This window comes from Gobius niger, assembly GCF_951799975.1.
Source record: "Gobius niger genome assembly, chromosome: 22".
Classification (NCBI taxonomy): Eukaryota; Metazoa; Chordata; class Actinopteri; order Gobiiformes; family Gobiidae; genus Gobius; species Gobius niger.
Window position 1 is genome coordinate 12,280,157 of NC_136873.1, and position 25,893 is coordinate 12,306,049.

At 39.9% G+C, this 25,893-nt stretch overlaps 3 protein-coding genes across 3 annotated transcripts in view; 1 reads left to right on the forward strand and 2 right to left on the reverse strand.

Moving 5' to 3' along the window:
* Window positions 1-8,114, forward strand: part of sephs3 (selenophosphate synthetase 3) — a 40,008-nt gene extending 31,894 nt beyond the window's left edge. Inside the window, exon 8 of the mRNA XM_079580844.1 lies at window positions 8,098-8,114. Within this exon, the coding sequence (XP_079436970.1) occupies window positions 8,098-8,102 (5 nt within the window). The 3' untranslated portion in view covers window positions 8,103-8,114. The remainder of the gene's footprint in view (window positions 1-8,097) is intronic.
* On the reverse strand, window positions 416-7,886 carry LOC306981504 (L-rhamnose-binding lectin SML-like; the record flags this gene model as incomplete). The annotated part of the gene is made up of 9 exons (XM_079581112.1): window positions 7,858-7,886; window positions 7,757-7,789; window positions 7,150-7,206; window positions 5,963-6,098; window positions 4,806-4,912; window positions 4,642-4,686; window positions 3,419-3,551; window positions 2,280-2,386; window positions 416-432 (listed from the first exon to the last, which is right to left on the reverse strand). The coding sequence occupies exons 1-9, from the start codon at window positions 7,880-7,882 to the stop codon at window positions 416-418; spliced, it is 660 nt and encodes a 219-aa protein (XP_079437238.1). The 5' UTR covers window positions 7,883-7,886.
* Window positions 8,115-13,891: 5,777 nt separating the features above from the next.
* Window positions 13,892-22,826, reverse strand: LOC306981221 (L-rhamnose-binding lectin CSL3-like; the record flags this gene model as incomplete). The annotated part of the gene is made up of 9 exons (XM_079580783.1): window positions 13,892-13,923; window positions 15,904-16,007; window positions 17,172-17,310; window positions 17,383-17,427; window positions 20,102-20,217; window positions 20,465-20,603; window positions 20,671-20,715; window positions 22,695-22,730; window positions 22,802-22,826. 9 exons carry the CDS (start codon window positions 22,824-22,826, stop codon window positions 13,892-13,894), a joined length of 681 nt encoding a protein of 226 aa, XP_079436909.1.
* Window positions 22,827-25,893: the final 3,067 nt, after the last annotated feature.

Here is a 25,893-nt window from a genome sequence, read left to right on the forward strand (position 1 = left end):
TTTTACACAAGATAACAACAAATAATCCGGTCCAAGGTAAAAACGAAACAGAAACCTGCAGTGACACTGATGTCAAAGCTCCGCTAACGGCAACGAAACACTTCCTGTTGTCCCGACAAAATAAAAGGCGTCAATGTTCCAGCCGCTGGGAGAGGGTTTGAAATGTTCATTAATAAATGAACCTAATATTTTAGGTGCAAATGGACACAAATCTCATTTTTCTTCGTTTTCCTGGTCGTCCGTTTTGCTCAAATAGAAATAAAGGCCTGTCTCTAATTGTGGCCTGGTTCCAATAAAGGCCTGGTCCTGATGCCCTTGAGTAAATAAAGGCCCGGGCCGATATTAGAGCATTTACGGTAAACCTTTTTGAGACGGTCCTGCTTTTGAACAGAAACAGAAAAGCACAAACAGAACCTCAGGTCTCCACTCGACCTGGAAGACGAGACAAGATGAAGTGCATAAGACTTAAGTGCTTTCTCTCCTCTTTCTTCCTCCAGCTCAAAGTTTCTTCACAAAACTTTCTGTTGTGGTAAATGAAAGAATGAACTAAATAGAAATTGCACTGTGTTGTATTTGTTAAGCGACTGTTTTTGTGGTTAAAAGAATTGACTTTGTATTGACATAGACAAATAAAGCGCCACATGTTTGTGTTTGTAAAGAAATGACGACTCTCCAAAGGTTTGATCAGTTTCAAAAGGCTTTATTTCCGCTTCAGGTGGTTTTACTGCGGTGCTGTGAAGAAGATGAGACATTTTATCAACACACATCGTAATATACATTTACTTATTATTCATCAGGGCTGGAAACCATTCAGTGAACATGGCTAGATTTGCTTTATATTTCCTTCTTACCATAGAAATCATAGAAATGCCTTTAGCTACAGTATCTGAGCCTGTTCTTACAAATGTGTCCAATTCGATCCCGTTTATATTGAGTGTTCCATCCCCGTAGTAATGAACAGTGAAGCCAGAGCAAATACTGAACTATGGCGAGGTTTGTTATCTGCGTTTCATGGCATTTACATCATTTCTGTGGTTTCTTATGAGGTGAAGATCAATTGAAACAGAAACGTAGCTGGATATGAGTTAGCATTTAGCAGTTCTACTTTGGATACATTTTGCTTTTGTATCTAAAGGCCTGTGCGTTCATTAATAATTTCTCACTTTGACCTAAATGTGCCAATGCTAACGGCTATAGGAAAAATACATTGAGGTAGGAGCTGATCCACGACGGTATTTAATGCTAGGGTCATCAGGGCGCACTATCACAGTGGATTCGCTTCACGGTGGAACTGCAGCCAAGGCCGTGGGAACCCAGGGTGCTGAGGGCGCTGCAGCAGCCCCTGGTGGATAGTTTGTGAACTGCAGGCAATATTGACCCCTTAACTCCCACCTGAACCGAGCATGTTTTCTCCAGCTTTACCCCAGTCCAAAAGCTTCTGGAAAAAAGGTGTGAAAATAGCAACAAAACTGAGACGAAAACAAGGATGAAAATGTGAAAAAAAAGTGAGAAAACATTGACAAAAAAGTGACAAAAAATATACAAAAAATGACAAAAATGTGATAAAAATTTGACAATTAAAAAATACAAAAAATTTACGAAAAAATGACAAAAAATGGAGGAAAAAAAGGACGAAAAAGTGATAAGAATTTGACAAAAAAAGTGAATAATTTGACGAAAAAGTGACAAAAAATGACAAAAAATTGACAAAAAAGTGCGAAAAATTGGACCGAAAATTGAGAAAAAGTTGATGAAAAAATGACAAAAAATGTACAAAAAAGTGAGAAATAATTTTACAAAAAATTGAGAAAAAATGGACGAAAAAGTGATTAGAATTTGACAAAAAAATGCGAATAATTTGACAAAAAAGTGACAAAAAAGTCACGAAAATTTGACAAAAATGAGACGACTGCCCAACAGAAAAAGTGATGAAAAAAATCTGATGTGAGGAAAACGATCAATTTAGTTTTGTAGGTCTTTCAAATGAGGCGTTACACTGGCCTACAGGATTTGTGTAAAGCTGAACTGGAGAAAATGCTCTCGGTTCAGGCGGGTGTTAAGAGGTTAATAAATAGGATTTATGCACAGAAAAAGTATTTTGGGGGTAAATTTTGTCCCTCTAACTAAAATATCTTCCCACGGCTCTGACTGCAGCTTTCCCCTGTACTCATGGCTGAGAGCTGACATTGAAGTACTGGCGCTCACAACTTCAGGTCAGAGGAACTAGCATAGCCACACCGTGCAACATTGAATGCTAATTTGATGTACGTATGATTTACCGTCGTTGCAGGCGTAGGAGAACTCCAGGTACAGAGACGTGTCCACGCAGGACTGATCCACCACCATCTCCGACGCCCTCATCTCACAGCTGCTCTTCCCGTCGCACCTGCAGAGGCAACAGCCACCGTGAGGAAGAAACAAAGGCTCAAAAACATTCCTCTGGACACCTCAGTGCTAATATTATGGACTGGAAGGCGAGACACTGAAGGTGGAGAGGAACACAGTGAAAGGGGAGATCATTTTGAAACTTTTGCTGTAGATTGCTGACATAAATATGAGAGAAAAATGTATTACACGTCAAAAGTGGCAATATTTTCAGCGGCGAAATCTAAATAATGGTCTTAACTCCCGCCTGAACCGAGAGGAACTTTTTCCTCACGTCATCAGATTTTTTCCCATAATTTTTTTGTGGGGCATTCAACTCATTTTTGTAACTTTTAGTCGTTTTTTGGTCAATTTTTTTCATCACATTTTTGTCACATTTTTGTCACATTTTTGTCACATTTTTGTCCTTTTTTTGTCCTTTTTTTGTCAAATTTTGTCACTTTTTTGTCAATTTTTTTGTTATTTTTTTGTCACATTTTTGTCATTTTTTCGTCCATTTTTTATCAATTTTTTGTCCACTTTTGTCATTTTTTTGTCCCATTTTTGTCATTTTTTTTGGTCAATTTTTATAATTTTTTTGGTCACATTTTTGTCATATTTTCGTCCATTTTATCTCAATTTTTTTGTCATTTTTTGTCACATTTTTATCATTTTTGTGACATTTTTGACACTTTTTCATCACTTTTTTGTCAATGTTTTCTCACTTTTTTGTCACATTTCCATCATTGTTTTCGTCCAAAAGCTTCTGGAAAAAAGTTGTGAAAATAGCAACAAAACTGAGACGAAAACAATGATGGAAATGTGACAAAAGCGAGAAAAAATGGACGAAAAATTGACCAAAAAAATGACAAAAATTGAAGAAAAAATTGAAGAAAAAATTGAAGAAAAAATTGAAGAAAAAATGACAAAAATGTGACAATAAATGAAAAAAAATGACCAAAAAATGACCAAAAAGTTACAACAATGAGTTAAATCTGTAAAATTCGATGTTTTTAAGGCCCGTCGGCTGCAGACGGAGATAAAGCGGCGTTACTTCTCGGCCAGGGCGTCGATGGGGTTTGTGCAGTCGATCTTGGCGAGCAGGGCGGCGTCTCGTCTGAAGGCGCAGGTCGTGTGGTCTCTGCGCCCGAAGTCCGCGCCCAGGACGTGGATCACCTTCCCGTCGCCTGGAAAAGAAAAAGTATTTACAACGGAATCAGTCGCTCGTCTGGCAACATAGTTTAACCTCTTAACTCCCGCCTGAACCGAGAGGATCTTTTTCCTCACGTCATCAGATTTTTTTTCCCATCATTTTTTTGTTGGGTGTTCAACTCATTTTTGTCATTTTTTTTGTCTTTTTTTGTCACATTTTTATCTTTTTTTTTTTTTTTGGCAAAATTTGGTAATTTTTTGGGGTCAAATTTTCGTCCATTTTTTGTAATTTTTTGTCATTTTTTTGTCATTTTTTTGTCAAATTTTCATCACATTTTTGTAATTTTTTGTTAATTTTTTGTCATTTTTTGTCAAATTTTCATCACATTTTTGTCATTTTTTTTTATTTGTGTCATTTTTTCATCAATTTTTTATCAAATTTTTGTCATTTTTTGTCCTATTTTCATCCATTTTTTGTCCTTTTTTGTCATTTTTTCGTCCATTTTTTATCATTTTTTTGTCATTTTTTGTCACATTTTTGTCATTTTTTGTTAAATTTTTGTCATTTTTTGTTAAATTTTTGTCATTTTTTCGTCAATTTTTTCGTCAATTGTTTCGTCAATTTTTTAATCAAATTTTCATCACATTTCTGTCATTTTTTGTTAAATTTTTGTCATTTTTTCATCACTTTTTTGTCAATGTTTTCTCACTTTTTCGTCACATTTCCATCATTGTTTTCGTCTCAGTTTTGTTGCTATTTTCACAGCTTTTTTCCAGAAGCTTTTGGATTGGGGTAAAGCCAAACTGGAGAAAATGCTCTCGGTTCCGGCGGGAGTTAAGAGGCTAAAGCTCTAACACACAACTGATTTCTTTTTTTTTTAAACGGGGAAATAATTCTTATATTCAGAAGGATTAAAGGGATATTTCAGGATTTTCGACACAGGGCCTCATTTCCTCGTTATCCAGAGTGTTGATTTCTGTAGATATTTTTTTTAACTTTCATTCATGCAGTCCTTATATTTGAAGAGTTTAGCGGTGCTAGGCTAGTGCTATGCTAGTGCAAGTCTATGGTAACTAGTAGCCTGCATACAAAATTCCACGTGTAGTTGTTGTGTATTGTCTTACTGCAGTGAAGGTTGGCGAAGGAGTGCTCACACACCACACGATGAACTGAGAACAGACGGAAAAGCGTTAGTCCCGCACATTGCAGTACTTCATATGATACTGCAGTACTTCATATGATACTGCAGTACTTCATGTGATACTGCAGTACTTCAGCGTTTACTCACTGGCCGGGACACAGGAGTAGGACGTCTTCATGTACTTGAAGGTGTCGCTGCAGGGATCCTCCGTGAACACGTTGCCGTTCATCTCGCACCACTGTTTCCCGTTGCACCTGAACACAACGTGTATTTGACATGAGTAAAGTATTCCTAACAGTGTAGTAGAATGTTCCTTTGGCAGTGAATGAAAACGCAAAGGAATATTAAGCCTGTTGCCTGCCACCTTCGGGTTAGGGTTAGCAATTACAGTGTTTATATCCAAGCCATTTGAAAGCCAAGACCCTCTAGTTACTAAAAAGTTGTGAGAGTTGTGTGAGTGAAACACAATTTACATCACGTTCCTAATCCTAATCCTAACCCCAATCCTAACTCTAGCCCTAACCCTTATCCTAACCCTAATCCTAACCCTTATCCTAACCCCAATCCTAACCCTTATCCTAACCCTAACCCTTATCCTAACCCTAATCCTAACCCTAGCCTAACCCTTATCCTAACCCTAACCCTTATCCTAACCCTAATCCTAACCCTAGCCTAACCCTTATCCTAACCCTAACCCTTATCCTAACCCTTATCCTAACCCTAATCCTAACCCTAGCCTAACCCTTATCCTAACCCTAACCCTTATCCTAACCCTAATCCTAACCCTAGCCTAACCCTTATCCTAACCCTAATCCTAACCCTAGCCTAACCCTTATCCTAACCCTAGCCTAACCCTTATCCTAACCCTAATCCTAACCCTAGCCTAACCCTTATCCTAACCCTTATCCTAACCCTAATCCTAACCCTTATCCTAACCCCAATCCTAACCCTTATCCTAACCCTAACCCTTATCCTAACCCTAATCCTAACCCTAGCCTAACCCTTATCCTAACCCTAATCCTAACCCTAGCCTAACCCTTATCCTAACCCTAATCCTAACCCTTATCCTAACCCTAATCCTAACCCTAGCCTAACCCTTATCCTAACCCTAACCCCTAACCCCTAACCCCTAACCCCTAACCCCTAACCCTAACCCTTATCCTAACCCTAGTCCTCTGATCGGGGGCATCACAAATCCGCCATATTCAAAGCTGCCGTCTGTATTTATTAGAAAAAAGGGTGAAAAATAAGGTAGTGTCGTGGCCCAGGGGTCAGGTGGCGGCACACATGCAGGAGACTCTCACCTCTTCCTCAGCGTGCTCAGGGCGTCGCTGTGGGCGCAGGCCGTGTTGGCGACCTCTGCTGGGGCTTTGCCGTCGGCGCAGGTCGTGCTGTCCGCCCGGCCGTAGAGCGCCGCGTCCACCGCGATCACGCCGCTCTCTGACGACGACACCAGAGGTCACGGGTTTGAGTCTCTAAGATGGCGGCCCCTGACAATAAAACTCGAGATGCCGCGTTGCCGTGGTAACCCATCGGCACTAATGTCCTGCTCTGACGGCCATTTTGTGATGGTCCGTTCGTCTCATCTCTTTGACCTTTAAATATGTGTCCCCAATAAAACACCATTATATTTGAAAACATTTGCTCAGAGTTTTTACTAATTGGTGTAAAAATAGACAGAGATAATTAATGAAATATGAACATTAATATTAACCCCTTAACTCCCACCTGAACCGAGCACATTTTCTCCAGTTTGGCTTTACCCCAGTTTAAAAGCTTCTGGAAAAAAGGTGGGAAAATAGCGACAGAACTGAGACGAAAACAATGATGGAAATGTGAGAAAAAAGTGAGAAAACATTGACAAAAAAGTGACGAAAAATGGATGAAAAAGTGGCAAAAATGTGACAAAAATGTGACAAAAAAATTATAGAAATGTGACAAAAATGTGATAAAAATTTGTCAAAAAATGACAAAATGGGACAAAAAAAATCACAAAAATTTAATAAAAAATTGACGATAAAATGACAAAAATGTGTCCAAAAATTACAAAAAAAAATGACAAAAATGTGACAAAAAGATGAAATGTTTGTAAAAAAAATTTGTCAAATTTGTATAATTTTTTTGGTCATTTTTTGTCATTTTTTATCAATTTTTTTTCATTTTTTTCGTCAATTTTTTAATCAAATTTGTGTCATTTTTTTGTCACATTTTTGTCATTTTTTCATCAATTTTTCATCACTTTTTTGTCACATTTCCATCACTGTTTTCGTCTCAGTTTTGTTGTTTTTTCACACCTTTTTCCCAGAAGCTTTTGGACTGGGGTAAAGCCAAACTGGAGAAAATGTGCTCGGTTCAGGTGGGAGTTAAGGGGTTGATCCATTTAATTGTTCGTTCAGCCGGATGTGAAAAAGGCTGTGGTTCTGAGAGCTGGGGGCTCAGTGGTGTCGACTCCTGTTGTTTCACAGATCTTCTCTGAACCTTTGGCTCTTACCACACTCCAGGCGGTGCACGTGGGCTCCACAGGTGACCATGGTTTCAGTGTCTGCTCCTGCAACAGAAGATGACGAGAAGGTCAGACGCTCACTCTCCTCACATAGAGAAGGTCCAGGGTCAGAGTTCTTTAGTGTAGTTCATGTCTCTCGTGTCTGTCCCTCAATCAAAAACACAGCAGGCTAATGACGTTTAACGCTACTTCTGACACAGGGAAACTTTGTCCATCCACAAACATTATGGCTAAAAACAAAATGTAGAAAACAAATCCATTTTCTTCGCCGTGGGAAACTGTGTCTCAGACCAAATGGCACTGACCTGTGGGGTTCCCCAGGGGTCGATTCTGGGGCCCCCCTTTTTCAATTTCTACGTGCTCCCGAACCATCTCGGGCCCTGAGATCCTCTGGGAGGGGTCTCCTAGAGCTACCACTAAACACAGTGAGGCTACGTTTCAGTTTCACGCTGCAAAAAACAGGCTGAAAACGTGCCTATTTACTGTCGCCTATGGCAACTGATGGTGTTTAAACAAAAATCGCCGCGGTTTAGTTTCTCTTGTGACATGGCCCCTGAATGTTCCGCATTGTGTCTTTAAATGTGAGAGTTCTTACCTGCACGGAGGAACAGACAGGCTGTGGCCAGGACTGGAAACAGGAGAGAGACGGGTCAGTGGACAGCGTTTAAACCAGGACGTTATGACAGAGTTACTCACAGACGGAGAGGCTGAAGCGCTGCATGATGAGGCTGATGCAGACCCACTCTCACACTCATCTATTTATCCCCCAAACCTTATGAAACAAACTTGGAACAGAGTCAGAGAACTATGGACAGTTTCATCACACTGTGTACAGATCCTGTACCTCTGGACTTGGACTTTTTGTTATTGACAATGTGCATAATAGCAGACTATGACCACTATATGTGGTCAGAATCCCTCAGTGACTAAAATGAGATTAAACTACATTTCACAGGAGAAATAAAAAGTTAAAGTAGGCACTAAAAACATATGAGCCTCATATTGTTTAAATTCACTGCCAAAGGAAAAGCCCATGTGGGAGAAACAGAATATCACTAAATATGTTTGAACCGTCACATACCCGACTGCCAGTCGTCGTTGCACCTTGTCACTGCTGCTGCAGTGACTGTATTCTCTTGGTTGTTTCTGTCAACCTGCTGGCCCTCTGGGGGCCCCTGCTGGCTTCGGGGCCCCAGGCAGCTGCATTCAGTCGAGCCAGTTCACACATCTCCTGTGAGCAACATGAACTGTCATGTGATCATCTCTTATACATATAAATATTATGTCATGTGACCACTGACGATCTAATGCTACACTGCGTTCCAAATTATTATGCAAATTGTATTTTTGTGTCAAAAAGGTAAAAAAAATAAAAATAATAATGAAACTCATGGATGGTATCGTGTCTCGGGGCTCTATGAATCACTGACATTAATCTCAGAGACCTGGGATGATTAGTTTTCAGGTTAAGCCCAGTTAAGGGAAAAACTACTGAAAAAGGGTGTTCCACTTTATTAAGCAGATCATCATTTTCAAGCAATATGGGAAAGAAAAAGGGTCTGTCTGCTGATGAAAAGCTTGAAATAGTTGAATGCCTTGGTCTAGGTATGAAAACCTTCGATATTTCATGAAAGATTAAGCTTAATCATCGAACTGATGAGAGATTTGTGGATGATTCAGACACACTCCGGTTTGTGCCGATAAAGGCACAATATGGACGGTTTCTGCCAGACAAACACATTAGATTAAGAGAACAGATGCTACAAAGCAGCATACAGGTATTTGAAGCTGCTGGTGCCTCTGGAGTCTCCCGAACATCAAGGTGTAGGACCCTCCAGAGGCTGCAGTTGTGCATAAACCTTCTCTCCGGCCTCCCCTAAACTGTTAATTGAAGCTGAAGAACAGAAATGGCTGCAACGGGCTCAGAAATACATGAGACTCATTTTCAAACAGTCTTGTTCACTGATGAGTGTCGTGTAACCCTGGATGGTCAGATCAATGGAGTAGTGAATGGTTGGTGAATGGCCACAATGTCCCAACAAGGCTGTGACGTCAGTAAAGAGGTGGTGGAGTCATGTTTTGGGCCAGAGTCATGGTGAGAGAGCTGGTCGGCCCCATTAGGCCCTTTTAGGATCCCTGAAGGTGTGAAAATGAACTTTGAAAAATATGTGGAGTTTCTGACTGACCACTGTCTTCTATGCTACAAAAAGAAGAGCTGTGTTTTCCCGAACAAGATCATCTTCATTATGACAACGCACCATGTCATACTGCAAAGAAAACCTCTGCATCACTGGCTGCTATGGGCATAAAAGGAGAGAAACCCATGATGTGGACCCCCTCCTCCCCTGACCTCAACCCCATTGAGAACCTTTGGAGCCTCAAAAAAAAAACGTCTATGAGGGTGGGAGGCCGTTTTCATCCAAACAGCAGCTCTGGGAGGTTATTCTAACATCCTGCAAAGAAATCCAAGCAGAAACTGTCCAAAAACTTGCAATTTTAATGGATTTAAGACTTTTGAAGCTGCTATCAGACAAGGGCTCCTATGTTAAAATATAACTTGACCTGTTAATATTTTTTTGATTGAAATAGCTTTTGATATCAGTAAATATGACCTCCTAATGCTACAAATACAACAAATGACCATTTTCAGTTAATTACAAGCTTTAAAATGTATTGAAACGATGAGTTGCATAATAACTTGGAACAGTGGATTTTGAGGTTTTTACTATATTTATTTTTGAAAAAAATACCGTTATCACTAGGAAATTTTTTCCACCACATTTAATTGATCCTCTACCAGCTAAAGACTTGAAAATTATGCTGACTCTCATTTGAGTTGACAATTTAGAAAATCTTAGAAAAATGTCATTTGCATAATAATTTGGAACGCAGTGTAATTAAAGAGTGAGCATAAACAGCCTGTGCAGATCTGCCTTTTGTTTCCACTCAGGGACATCCCAGACGTGTCCTGAAGCCACCCCTTCGTTATCTCGGCTGCTTCGGGTCATTGTCCAGGTGGAAGGTCAACCGTCTGGAGCAGGTTTTATCCAGGATAATGACCTGGATAAAAGTCATTTATCCATTTATCCAAGAGCTGTGAAAACTATTGTGCATTTTTTCCAATTATTCTTATTTTTTGAACCCAAAGTATATTGTACTTCAGGATTATTGTGGAATACTGTAAGACAAGCCCATTTCAAACAAACCTTTGCTGTAATTTTCATGCTTTAGTGAGTTTCTGTGGCATTCAAAGGTCTTCAATAAGATTTATCACAATATTTGATGTGTATATCAAACTTCAGATGTTGTTATTGTGACTATAATAACGTGAATACAGATACATGTTTGTCCCTCCGTGAACTCTGAGCAAACATGTTGATCACGGGTCAGGTTTGCTCAACATACTGTACCCTGGATCATGGGGAGAGTCGTGTCAAAGAGTTCAAGACTTTAATCCATGACGAGCACTGGGCTGTTCCTCCCGTCATGCCGCGCTCCCAAATATCTTTAAATATTTCAAATCATATTCTCCTTTTGTCGGGAGACCGGGGCTGGTTCGTTACGTTGCTTTCTGCAGCCACACTAGGGGGCGCTGTGTGCGGCGTTTCTGATCCTCGATGCTGGTAACTCAGCTGCAAAAAAATGACAATCTTATATAACTAAACTTAACCTCTTAACCCCTGCCTTAAAGGAACAGGCCACCGTTTTTACACACTGAGATATGTTCTTACCTGAGCTTAGACGAGTTCATGTGTACCTGTCTGGTCTTCACGCGTGTCCTCAGTCACGTAAACACAGCACAGACGGCGTTAGCATTTAGCCTCTCCTCCTCTATGGCTCCAAACTAGATACTAGATACAATCTACCAAGCTCTTCCACGTTTTCCCCTATTTAACAGCTAAGACCCACAAAACTGATCTTTTTCCTAGCGTTGTTGCTGTGTTGTGTCACCTTTTGTATGTTTTTTTTTTTTTTTTGGTCACATTTTTGTTGAATTTTTGTCACATTTGTGTTGAATTTTTGTCACATTTGTGTTGAATCTTGAGAAGTGAAGAAGGAAGTCATGGAGCTTCTGCTTTAGACAGAACTTCAGGCTTCTGCTGAGAACTGCAAAACTAAAGAATGCAGTAAATAAATTAAGAATGAGATGAGAATTCTAGTTAAGCTCTTATTATTTCTTTCAGGGTTTTTTTTTATCACACAATTGATGCTTTTAAAGGTTAAAACAAAATCCATATGTATTATCTGATGTAGAGTCATGTTTTTTCCAGTTCCTCTGAGTCACGGTGGGTCATGGTGGACCATGACAGATGTGGACAGGACTGTGGTAGATCTACTTTTACTTTGGAGAAAATAGTTACTAAAGAAACTGTTGAAGAAATTAACCTCATGAGCTTCTTCTGTAACATCTGTCCACATCAGTCCTGCTGCACCACGACTCAGAGGAACTGGGACAAACATGACTCATGACAAATGAAAAGGGTTTGTTTTTGTTTTATGAGAGTCATTAATAATTATCAGTATATTAGTTATAGAAAGTATTTTTCACACATATTATGAATACTTGAATTTCTATCTTTTATTGTTACATCCAGCAGAATCTCCATGACCTCCTTCTTCACTTCTCAGTCTGTGACTGAAGAGCAATGAGGCCTCAGCTTTTTGGCAGAAAATAAAGAGCTCACTCTTTAGTGTCATGTTATTGTGACTCACGGTGTCTGACCTGTAGCTCTGAAGCCAATCAGATCACAGAGACTCACAGTGGGTTGTTCTCAAATGTGACCAAACCGCCATTTTAACCAGTTTGCATTTAAAATACCTTGTATTTGAGCAGCATCAGCTTCGTGGTTGTATAAGCTACGCAGCGGCGGAGTGATCTGCTAGAAAATAGTCCCTCAAAATGCGATCGTTCATGTGATGCAGGTCAGTTATATTCCAAACATGACTCTACGGACACAGACATTTATATGGTTAGTCTGGTGTTATCAGTGATTTGCCTCAGGTGCTCTGTGGAGCGGGTCACACTGTTTTTAATGCAGGCTAGCTGATACCATAGACATGCACTAGCCTTGCACTAGCCTAACGCCACGAAACTCTTCAAACATAAGAACTGCATGAATTACAAAAAAAAATATCTCCAGAAATCAGCAACACTCTGGAAAACTAGGAAATGAGGCCCTATGTCAAAAATCCTGAAATATCCCTTTAATAAACTTTTTAAATCGTTGAATCCACAAACTCTTTCTAACAGACGCGAGCTGCAGCATTATCTGAGGCTCGTCCTGTTCTCGGGGCCCCTCGGCCACCAGCGCCTGGAATGGAGGCGAGGCGCACTTCACCTTAAACACACCTATTATGAACCTCTACACCAGTGGTTCTTCACCTTGTTGGAGGCACTGAACCCCACCCGTTTCATCTGCGCTTTCACCGAACCCTTCAAGCGGGGCGTGTCATCACGAATCGTACGAGTCGGGTGATTGTCTTGACCTCCGCCGAACCCCTGAGACTGACCCAGGTTAAGAACCACCGCTCGACACTAAAACACAGAATCCTCCCGCCTGAACCGAGAGGATCTTTTTCCTCACGTCGACTTTTTTTCCATCATTTTTTTGTTGGGTATTCAACTCATTTTTGTAACTTTTTTGTCAATTTTTTTGTCACATTTTTTTCATTTTTTCGTCAATTATTTATCAAATTTTTGTCATTTTTTCGTCAATTTTTTGTCATTTTTTTGTCAAATTTTTACCAATTTTTTTTCATTTTTTCGTCAATTTTTTATCAAATTTGTGTCATTTTTTATCACATTTTTGGCATTTTTTCGTCAGTTTTTTGTCAATTTCTTGTGACATTTTGGTGACATTTTTTCCACTTTTTCATCAATTTTTCGTCACTTTTTTGGTCAATTTTTTGTCACATTTTTGTCCATTTTTTGTATTTTTTTTTACCACATTTGTCTTTTTTTTTACTTTTTTTTGTCACATTTTGTCAATTTTTTGTCATTTTTTTGTCAAATTTTTGTCATTTTCTTGTCAAATTTATATCAAATTTTTATCACATTTTTGTCACATTTTTGTCACATTTTGTCAATTTTTTGTCAATTTTTTGTAATTTTCTTGTCACATTTTTATCACATTTTTGTCAAATTTTTATCACATTTTTGTCACATTTTTGTCACATTTTGTCATTTTTTCGTCATTTTTTCGTCATTTTCTTGTCAAATTTTTATCACATTTTTGTCAAATTTTTATCACATTTTTGTCACATTTTTGTCATTTTTTCGTCACACCTTTTTTCCACCTTTTTGTGGCCTGGGGTAAAGCCACACTGGAGAAAATGTGCTCGGTTCAGGTGGGTAATGACACAACACTCGGCTTCTGAGGACTTCGTTACGGGCGTCCGCGTGGAGTGACTCATGGTTGGTGTCCGGAGCCCAAAAAAAATGATTTAAAGTCCATATTTAATTCATGTGCAATAACCTCTATACAAAATAACGTGGAAAAAACCTGCAAATGCTTCAAATAAACGTTACTTTATCAATGACTGAAACACAGACTCGCTCTGGACAGAGATTTGAATGCAGCCAGTTTATTTGAATGAATGGAGATCCCCATATTATCATGTAGTGAATCACACTTACTGAACAAATACAAATGCAGCAGTTTGAAAGCGATAACCACAGGATTAATAGAATTTGTAATCAAACGGAATTTCACGAAGGAGATTTTCAGGATTACGTCTGCTCTCGCGTCGTTTCCCACGTTTCTGTAAAACAAAGACAAAAGGGACACGTTTTACTGACGTTTTATTTCATTATTGTGTTGATACTTGTCTCTGTTTGAGTCGGTGGCTGTGGTTGACTTTGTGTGATTGTAATCTTAGAGGTTTTTTTGCCCTGCCTTCGGAGCACATTTTCTCCAGTTATGTTGTTTCGTCATTAGTTTTGGTGACTTTTTGTTGAATTTTTGTCACTTTTTGTTGAATTTTTGTCACATTTTGTTGAATTTTTGTCACATTTTTGTTGAATTTTTGTCATTTTTTTGTTGAATTTTTGTCACATTTTTGTCACTTTTTTGTTGAATTTTTGTCATTTTTTGTTGAATTTTTGTCACTTTTTGTTGAATTTTTGTCACATTTTTTTTTAAATTTTTTGTCACATTTGTGTTGAATTTTTGTCACATTTTTGTTGATTTATTGTCAAAATTTTGTTGCGTTTAAATCCTTGTTTTCTTCTCAATTTGCGTCATTTTTTGTTACATTTTTGTCATTTTTTCGTCAATTTTTCGTCAATTTTTTGTCAATTTCTTGTGACATTTTTTCCACTTTTTCATCAATTTTTCGTCACTTTTTGGGTCAATTTTTTGTCAATTTTTTGAATTTTTTTTGTCACATTTTTGTCACATTTTGTCAATTTTTTGTAATTTTCTTGTCAAATTTTCATCACATTTTTCTCATTTTTGTTGTCATTTTTTCGTCAATTTTTTATCAAATTTGTGTCATTTTTTGTTACATTTTTCTCATTTTTTCGTCAATTTTTTGTCAATTTTTTGTCACATTTTGTCACATTTTTGTAATTTTTTCGTCTCTGGCCAGGAAACCATGTTTGCAACTTGACTGCCACCGGACCGGAGCCACCAATACACACTAATGGAAGGTTAGTGCTAGATCGTCTGCTCCGGAGGGACGGTCTGCTGTGAGTTTGTCTAAAAATACAAATAATCCTAATCCTTAAGGTTAACCCCTTAACTCCCACCTGAACCGAGCACATTTTCTCCAGTTTGGCTTTACCCCAGTCCAAAAGCTTCTGGAAAAAAGGTGTGAAAATAGCAACAAAACAATGATGGAAATGTGACAAAAAAGTGACGAAAACATTGACAAAAAAAGTGACGAAAAATTTATGAAAAAGTGGCAAAAATGTCACAAAAATGTCACAAGAAATTGACAAAAAAAGGACACAAATGTGACAAAAAATGTGACAAAACATTGACGAAAAATTGACGAAAAAAATACAAAAAATTGATAAAAAATGGACGAAAAAAGTGACAAAAAAATGACACAAATGTGACAAAAAATGTGACAAAAAAAGGGACAAAAAATTGACGAAAAAAGTGACAAAAATGTGATAAAAATGACATAAAAATACAAAAAAGTGACAAAAAAGTGACAAAAAAGTGACAAAAAAAGTGACAAAAATGTGATAAAAATGACATAAAAATACAAAAAAGTGACAAAAAAGTGACAAAAATGTGACAAAAAATTGATTAAAAATGGACGAAAAAAGTGACGAAAAAATGACAAAAATGTGATTAAAAATGACAAAAAATTTACAAAAATGAGTTGAACACCCAACAAAAATAAAAGTGATAACGTGAGGAAAAAGATCCTCTCGGTTCAGGCGGGAGTTAAGAGTTAAACCATTTCCCTGGCCCTAACCTTCATTTGTGTCATGATATCTCACGTTTTCACAGCAGACCGTCCCTCCGGAGCAGACGATCTAGCACTAACCCTAATGGAATCACGAAGAAGAAGCTAACAGGCTAACGGGCCAAGCTAAAGCCGAGTTTGAGTGAAAAAAAATATTTCCATTGTATAATTGGATGCACAGTAACCCTTTCCTGTCGGCGTAGTATTTACTCTCCAAGACAATTAATAAGTTAAAAAATCTTAACTTGCTACGACACCTGCAGTTGCGCTTATGGCCTCTAGGGGGAAGAGTTACTTAGTGCTGCTTTAAATGACTCTTACCAGCACAGGAGAAGTCCAGCTGCAGGTACTTGTAGGTGCCTTGACAGGGGTCTTCAAACACGGAATTAGCGGCTTGGATTGTGCACCTGTCTCTCCCATTGCACCTGAAGGAGAAAAAGAACATTATATTACTCAGGGAAAGATATACAGGAGCTTCTCGACTGAAGCTTGCAGCCTATAGGCCAGAATCACACCTCATTTGAAAGCTAAGGCCTGCAAAACTGAATGCAACAGATCCATTTCCTTGCGTTGCAGCCATGTTATCGTCACTTTTGCATCGCTTTTATTGTCACTTTTTTGTTGCCTTTGTCACATTTTTGTCACTTCACTTTTTCAAGACTTCTTTGTTACTCTTTCATCACATTTTTTGCTCAGTGTCGTCATGCACGAGCTTAACCTCTTAACTCCCGCCTGAACGGATCCCATTTTCTCCAGTTTGGCGCTACCCTAATCACAAAGCTTCTTGGGGAAAAGAGCACCAAAACAGCCACAAAAAATTAGAAGAAAACAAGGATGTAAACGCAACAAGAAAATGACAAAAACTGAACAAATATTTGACAAAAATTCAACAAAAATGTGACAAAATTTAAAAAAAGAAAGTGACCAAAAATAAAAATAAAAATGTGACAAAAACTCAACAAAAAAAAATGAAAAAAACTCAACAAAAAATGACAAAAGCTCAACAAAAATGTGACAAAAAGTCAACCAACCAGTGACCAAAAATGTATAATAAAAGTGACAAAAACTCAACAATATTGTGACAAAAATGTGAAAGAAATGTGACAAAAATGTGACAAAAATTCAACAAAATGTGACAAAAAATCAACCAACCAGTGACCAAAAATTTATGATAAAAGTGACAAAAACTCAACAAAAATGTGACAAAAATTTAAAAAAAAAATGTCACAAAAACTCAACAAAAAAAAGACAAAAACTCAACAAAAATGTGACAAAAATTAAAAAAAAAAATGTCACAAAAACTCAACAAAAAGTGACAAAAACTCAACAAAAATGTGACAAAAATGTGAAAAAAAAATGACAAAAACAAAAATGTGACAAAATTTAAAAAACAAAAAGTGAGAAAAACTCAACCAAAAAATATATAAAAAACTCAACAAAAAGTGACAAAAACTCAACAAAAATGTGACAAAAATTTGAAAAAAATGTGACAAAAATTTGAAAAAATGTGACAAAAAGTCAACCAACCAGTGACCAAAAATTTATAATAAAAGTGACAAAAACTCAACAAAAATGTGACAAAAACGTACATTTGAGCCACTTTGTCACTGGCCGTGGATGAAGAACAGTTCACATTGTGGAGTTGCTTTGAAGGACGTCCATGAGAGCAGGTGGTGTTGTCGTGTCGGCCGTAGTCTGCTCTGTTGATGCAGATCACCTTTCCAGAATCTGACAGAGACACAGCGTTTAAACCACACTTCTTTAATATCACAGCGTTTTCGCGTTTGGTTGGATACGTACGGCAGCTGAGGTCCACAGTGTGATCCTCACAGGACACCACGCGGGCTGCAACACAGAACACACAGCTCAGAAAACCTTTTGGGCCAGACCTTGTGGTTCATGGCGCAGGCTGTAGAGCAGACGACTGATCACTGGCGGTGTGAGAAAAAAAAATACATGGCAAGTTTTCTGTCATTTTATCTTTTCATATAAGAACAAGGTGTTTATGCCTAAAAATGCCCCCAATTTCCCATCTTTTCGGCGACGAAATCTGAATAATGGATAGAGCTACATTCAAATGTATGGTTTCATTTAGCTACCAGCTACCATGACTTTTTCAGAGGATATTTGGGATATCTTGTTTAGTTTTAAAATAAGCAGTTTTTTAGTGGAAAAAAATTGTAAAAATGTAATTTGCTTTATTTTTTGACATTCAAAACTCAATAAATGGGGCTTAGGGATTAAATAATAATAAAAACCCTCTGAAAAAATCTTCCAAATATTGTTCAGTCCAAGGCTGGAAAATGCGCCCTGTAAAATGTGCTTCTTTCTTTTGGACTGAGCTGTGGCCACACAAGGAGCATCATCAGGAGGTAAACACTGACACATGATGGAAATGTCTCCTTAAAACACAGATCAGACCTGGTGTTGTGGCACTTGAAGGCATGTGTGGTTTATTTATGGAAAACTGCTTTGGTGTTAGGGGTGTGAGCGATAATCTATCAAAGTAAGCCCATGCGTAACCTATTTCGGCAATTTTGCTTTTGTTTTCAATTGTGCTGCTTGTAATGAACCATCACAACACTCCGCTCGTTTTCTCCACAGTATTGAAACTACGATCGGTGCATTTTAATTTTTATTGTTGGAAAGGAGCTACTGTTTATCACTTTGTGAACAATGGCCACACAGGATATGATTTGGAGACGAACCTCCCACACCGGACGCTTGGAAGGGGCTCTTGTCTGAAAAATAACTGCTGTTTGGAGGCTCTCTCTTTGTAACTGCCATGCCCTATGGATCTCTAACTATACCCCCATGGACGACACCAGGATCTGCAGGAGCCCATACGATTCAAAAGACGGACATTATCTGTGCAGGTGGACAATGGTTTTTCGAGGTTACCCCGTGATATCAATGACCTCTCCTCACTCACTCCACAAGACACTGACCTCTCCTCACTCACTCCCCCCGGACACTGACCTCTCCTCACTCACACCACCCGGACACTGACCTCTCCTCACTCACTCCCCCCGGACACTGACCTCTCCTCACTCACACCACCCGGACACTGACCTCTCCTCACTCACTCCACCCGGACACTGACCTCTCCTCACTCACTCCACCCGGACACTGACCTCTCCTCACTCACTCCACCAGGACACTGACCTCTCCTCACTCACTCCACCCGGACACTGACCTCTCCTCACTCACTCCCCCCGGACACTGACCTCTCCTCACTCACTCCACCCGGACACTGACCTCTCCTCACTCACTCCACCCGGACACTGACCTCTCCTCACTCACTCCACCCGGGCCGAAGCGCTGCTTCATACTACACAGAACCTGAGCTGATATACTCCACAGCAGCAGTGATCCTAGAGACTCTTGGCTATCGTAAGAGCAACCATGAGATGAAATACCCACCATGGAAAAGAAGGCTGGAGGAAAACATTAAGGCAGCACGGAGGGAAGTGAGTCAATTGACAGAGGCCTTGAAAGGTGCAATGAAAAAGCAAGTACCCAAAAGGTACAGCCAGATGCCCATACCTGAAGCACTGGAAACTGCCAAACAAAGGCTCCAAGCCTTGTCCAGCCGCCTAAAGAGGTACACGAGAGACAACGAAGCCAGACGAGTAAATCGTCTGTTCGCAACTCAACCAGCGAAAGTGTCCGCTCAGTGGCAGGGTAACAATAACAGAGCAGACCCACCAAGGCTGGAAACTGAACAGTACTGGAAAGGCATATGGGAGAAGGAGGCAGCACACAACAGTGATGCACAGTGGCTGGTGGCTCTGAGAGAGGCTCTGAGAGAGGACCACAGAGAGGACCACAGAGAGGACCACAGAGAGGACCACAGCAACCTCCCTGAACAGAATCCAGTTGCCATCACAGTGGCAGACGTCCAAGAAAGAGCCTCAGGTATGAAAAATTGGACAGCACCAGGCCCTGACATGATACACGCCTACTGGCTTAAGAAGCTCACGGCTCTCCATGAGCGCTTGGCAGCGCAAATGAACCAGCTGCTGAGGGATGGGAATCACCCTAATGGTTAACCGAAGGGCGCACAATCCTGATCCTGAAGGATTCCTCAAAGGGTACAGTCCCATCCAACTATCGCCCAATAACCTGCCTCTCTCATGTCCGGCACCATAGCGGCTAAGATAAGTAAGCACATGGATCAATACATGAGCACAGCTCAGAAGGGAATCGGTAAAGATACCAGAGGTGCCAAACACCAGCTCCTGGTAGAAAGAACAGTCGCTCGAGACTGCAGAACCCGACACACTAACCTGAACATATATATATATATATATATATATATATATATATATATATATATATATACAGAAATCAACAACACTCTGGATAACTAGGAAATTAGGCCCTATGTCAAAAATCCTGAAATATCCCTTTAATGCTTAGCGGCAACTGTTTTTTTCCCGACAGAATCGCACAGAGGTGAACACATACAAAGACGTCTGATTGCAAGCCTTTCAAATGTCCAAACAGAAGCACTCACCAATAGCCTCACACTTGCAGGTATAGGAAACCTGCAGGTATTTGAAGGTGCCATAACAGGGGTCTCCAAACACAGAGTTACTGGCACCGACTGAGCAGCTGCTTTTCCCATTGCACCTGGACACAGAGAGGACACAGGTTATAAACAGAAAAAGACACAGTTGGGCCTGTTAGAATATAACATTTAATTCCTATGTATCATATCATGCCTGTATCTCTGGATTTAAAAGTTCAGTAATAAAAACCTAAGCAGAGGGTAAACCTTAGTCCCACAAACAAAAGATGTGGGTTTCTTCACAACATCATGACATTTTCCTGGGGCCGGATCAGTCGAGACATATGTGGACATATGAATAGATCTTACATCGTGGCCACGCGGCTCGTGGCACCAGATGTAGCACAGTTCACATTTTGGAGTTGCTGTGAAGGTCGTCCTTCAGAGCAGGTGGTGCGGTCGGATCGGCCGTAGTGTGCGCTGTCGATATGGATCACCTGACCCGAACCTGAGAGAAAGAGAGACACTGCAGTCAGGTCGAACACCTTTGGACAATACACTGACTTTACACTTACCACACGTGAGGTCGGCAGTGGAGTGCTCGCATACCGTTGTCAGCTCTGTGACAGACAAAACAATTCTCCTTTAGATCTAGCATGGAACCCTCCTGGAACCGCCACCTTAGTGTGGTGGAGGGCTTTGAGCGCAGATGATGCTTTACCTCTTTAAAACAACTCCAGTTTTTAGTCTTTTATTATTTCCCACAGTCTCTTTGGTTAAACTGTTCAGGACGGCCGTCCCTGATTAGAGACTGACTCCAGTTCCATTTACTTGCATACAGTATTTAGGCAAATTATATTTCGACCAATACAGACATGTGGCACAGATTTTTAAACAGGCAATTCTCCCCAAAACATCTATTCCAGTCATGGAGCACCATCACATAAATCAAAGCATTAATTAAGGACAGAAAAATAAAAAAATAAAAACATGAAAATCGAGCATTAAAATGAAGCATTTCTTATCCAAATTTATTGACCTTTGTTTAACCAGGATAGTCCCACTGAGATTAAGAATCTCTTTTTCAGGGGAGTCCTGGCCCCAGAGGGGAATCTATTGTACATGTTTTTTAGTGGTAGGGGAAACCGGAGCACCCGGAGGAAACCTACGCAGACACGGGGAGAACATGCAAACTCCACACAGAAAGGCCCCATCCAGGTGGGAATTGAACCCGGGACCTTCTAGCTGTGAGGCTTGAGCGCTAACCGCTGCGCCATATTAAATTATTTATGGTCCAATCATAGGTTGACTGGATTTTTTTGGTCCAAAATAGTCAAGTAAAATATAATTCAACTAAAATTTCAACAAAATACAATTTTTGGAAAATTTGGCTCATTATTTTCAATTTTCACGGTCAGAAATTATCTAAGAATACTCCACAAATGAGAAAATCTTCTTGTAAACAAACCTTTTGGCAATTCTAGTTCTGTTCCGTTAATCCTAATGACTATTCTCTTCAAAATGAGCCATTTCCCAAAGAAATCCACTGATATTTGTGCTGGCAGTGCTCAGTGCAGGCCAGAAGCACATGTTAGCCACATGTTAGCCACATGTTAGCTACATGTTAGCCACATGTTAGCCACATTAGCATATAGGCACAACCTTGTTGATTTCCCAGGTGACAGTGGTACATCTGTGTAGACGTCCATAGTCCAGATCCACAGTGAATGAAGACGTGTAAAAGCTCTTTTCTGAGTAAACAAGGCGGCCATTTTGTTTTGGGGGAAGCTGTGACTGACGCACCTTTGTGCACTGAGATAAATATGGAAAAGAAATCCCCCACTTCATTTTGCTTTGATTTAGTCCATTTCTGGGAGGTTTGTTGTTGCTGCTGCACTTTGTTTGACACATTTGTGAAAATATTTTTGCTTTTATAACATTTGGCACTTGCTAACTGTGCACAATGCTAATGAGATATAGCACCAAAAAATTGAAACATTTACAAATCCAACATACTTGGACCGAGACTTCTGAAATTTTGCACACATGCTGAGCACGAGTAAGGCTACACCTGTACTAAATTTTGAGTGTGTGCTATGAAGTATATTTTCAGGAAAGATATTTCAGTTTATGTGTGATTTTCGATATATTAAAAAAGCTATATTTTTATTAATTTTATAACTAAAGAACCGTTTTACATTTTTTTGTCACAATGTACAAAGAAGCTACTTATTGTCCTGATTCCTATGATGGTTCACATGAGCAATTTGGACAAAGTATGTTGTTTTAACAGTAATTTTAATATGGAGAGGTGACTGTTTAATTTAGCCAGGCGAGAGTACATCAAAATAGGTGGTCCTTAACAGGTTAAAGCTGCTGTAAAATGCAAAGAAAAGTTTTATTTTGATGTAAAAATAGATCGGTTTAAACTAAAATCGCAACAATCACAAAAAATGCCCGTGAGATCCTGGAGGGACTGATTGCCGGTGTCGTTTGGCTCTCAGATATGTACATGTATCGCATTTCTGCAGCGGTTTAGTTTCTCTCGACATGACCCCTGAATGTTCCGCTTTGTGTCTTTAAATGTGAGATTTCTTACCTGCACGGAGGAACAACAGACAGGCTGTGGCCAGGACTGGAAACAGGGGAGAGACGGGTCAGTGGACAGCGTTTAAACCAGGACAGAGTTATGACAGAGTTACTCACAGACGGAGAGGCTGAAGCGCTGCATGATGAGGCTGATGCAGACCCACTCTCACACTCATCTATTTATCCCCCCAAAAAACCTTATGAAACCAACCTGGAACACATTCAGACGGTTTACGGAAAATGTCCTGACACTGTGTACAGATCCTTCACCTCTGGACTTGGACTAATGGGATTAAACAAATGCAATGACGTCATGAACAGTCAACAGCAGATCGTGGACGGTTCAATCCACGGCCCCATTATGTGGATTACAATATTCCGTCATAATTTTAGTCAAAGTAACGTTTGTGTGACTGATTTTAAACTAAAGCTGTGACTGAAATCTCCAAATATATTTTGTCGACTCACAAAAACAAAGTAAAAAGTTAAAATAGGGACTAAAAACAAATGGAAAGAGCCTCATATTGCTTCATTTCACTGCCAAGGGAACAACCCTTGGCAGTGGTGGTAATTTTTTATCCTCTTCCACTTAAAATCAGCAAAGTGTTAACAGTATATAGGGCAGGGGTAGGCAAGTTTTCTTAGCGGAGGGCCAATTTTTGTCATTTTAAAAGACCGAGGGCTGAAGCCGCCAGTTTTAGGCCAAAGTAAAGCACCACATTGGAAAAATGGCCATCTTAAGGCAAGACACTGCAGGTGAATAGGGAAAAAATGTATATTTACAGATATCAATTTGAAACTGTTGCTGTCGATCACTGGCATAAATGTGAGAAAAAAATACATTGCAAGTTTTCTGTCATTTTATCTTTTCATATAAGAACAAGGTGTTTCATGCCTAAAAATGCCCCAAATTTCCCATCTTTTCGGCAACGAAATCTGAATAATGGATAGAGCCACATTCAAATTTATGGTTTCATTTTATTGATGAATGAGTTGCCAAGACTTTCTCAGAGGGGATTTTGGATTTCTTGTTTAGTTTTAAAATAAGCTGTTTTTTAGTGGAAAAATGTGGGAAAATGTAATTTTCGCCTTATTTTTTGACATTCAAAACTCAATAAATGGGGCTTAAGGGATTAAATAATATAAAATCCCTCTGAAAAAATCTTCCAAATATTGTTCAGTCCAAGGCTGGAAAATGTGAAGTCTTTAGGTCCGACTGACGTGGACAAAGTGTCGCCACAATGACAGAAAAATGTGTTTTGAGAAAAAGGCCCTTGAAATTGTTTTCTCCCATATAAGTCTATGGGGGAACATTGAATCAGCGCAATATTTAAACATGTTATTGTGAAGATTAGGCATATTTTCTGTTTCCGGGTGAAAGCTTGTATGTTCAGAGACCAATTTGGCCCAAAACCTGAAAACTGAAATTTTTTTGTTTTGCCTGTAGTGTCTCCCCTTAAATGAGATAAATGATTTAAAATTGCTTGAATAAAGGTTCTTTGTTGAATTCGAGTCTGTTTGGACTAATCTAAGATACAAATGCTACTGGAACAAGCAAAAAAACCCGCTTTGAAATCAGACAAATGAACTTTTTTTTTTGTTTTTCACTTGAAATGATACGAGAATAATGACTTGTTCCATTGGCGATAAGATGTTTTATCTGATCTAAGACCAGACCAAATCTACTCAAACTTTAGATTGAATCTCTTAATTCAAGTGGGTCTGTCACTACTTCCTTAAAATTATTACTATTTTTCCAGTGCACTTTCTACAAATGCTGGAGTTGTGCATAGTATGACATAATTGGGTGCATTGACGGTATTTCTCCCATTTATTTTTCTCCCATTCTGATTTGTGTAATAATGTTTCTCAAAATCATCTTGAGGGCCAGAGGTTCTGTGCTGGAGGGCCGGATTTGGGGGTGATTCTGTTCAGTCTGGGCCCAGGAGGAGAGGCTCTATTTGGGGGTGATTCTGTTCAGTCTGGGCCCAGGAGGAGAGGCTCTATTTGGGGGTGATTCTGTCCAGTCTGGGCCCAGGAGGAGAGGCTCTATTTGGGGGTGATTCTGTCCAGTCTGGGCCCAGAGGAGACGCTCTATTTGGGGGTGATGTTGTCCAGCCCTGGCCTAGAGGAGAGGCTCTATTTGGGGGTGATTCTGTCCAGCCCCGGCCCAGGAGGAGAGGCTCTATTTGGGGGTGATTTTGTCCAGCCCTGGCCTAGAGGAGAGGCTCTATTTGGGGGTGATTCTGTCCAGTCCGGGCCTAGAGGAGAGGCTCTATTTGGGGGTGATTCTGTCCAGTCTGGGCCCAGAGGAGAGGCTCTATTTGGGGGTGATTCTGTCCAGTCTGGGCCCAGGAGGAGAGGCTCTATTTGGGGGTGATTTTGTCCAGCCCCGGCCCAGAGGAGACGCTCTATTTGGGGGTGATTCTGTCCAGTCTGGGCCCAGAGGAGACGCTCTATTTGGGGGGGATTCTGTCCAGTCTGGGCCCAGGAGGAGAGGCTCTATTTGGGGGTGATTCTGTCCAGTCTGGGCCCAGGAGGAGAGGTTCTATTTGGGGGTGATTTTGTCCGGCCCTATCCTAGAGGAGAGGCTCTATTTGGGGGTGATTATGTCCAGTCTGGGCCCAGGAGGAGAGGCTCTATTTGGGGGTGATTCTGTCCAGTCTGGGCCCAGAGGAGAGGCTCTATTTGGGGGTGATTCTGTCCAGTCCCGGCCCAGGAGGAGAGGCTCTATTTGGGGGTGATTCTGTCCAGTCTGGGCCCAGAGGAGAGGCTATATTTAAAACAATGTGAATTATTCAAACATCTAAAATCTCATAAAGGGTTTTACTCATCACAAAAAAAAATGACACAACCCATTTATTTACATGTTATACTTACAAACATCCTGTACATTATTCACATTAAATAACATGTTTGACTAATGGAACTGGACTGGGCTATATTGCACTGTTTGCTACTGTTTGTTATAGCTTATACACAACTCAGGAGAAACCGTCACAAACGTGAGGTTTAAAGGGAACAGCAGTAAAATCAGCAGCGAGAGACGAGGCCCAAGATGCAACAAACTCAACAGTAACATCATGCGTCTTCCAGAAGGTCTAAGATACTGTGTTCAAATATATTAAAAGCATGTTTCACTGTACAGGGAAAAACGATGACGAGATTTTCTCTGGTCAAGGGAGGAATTTGATGAAGCGAATCCAATT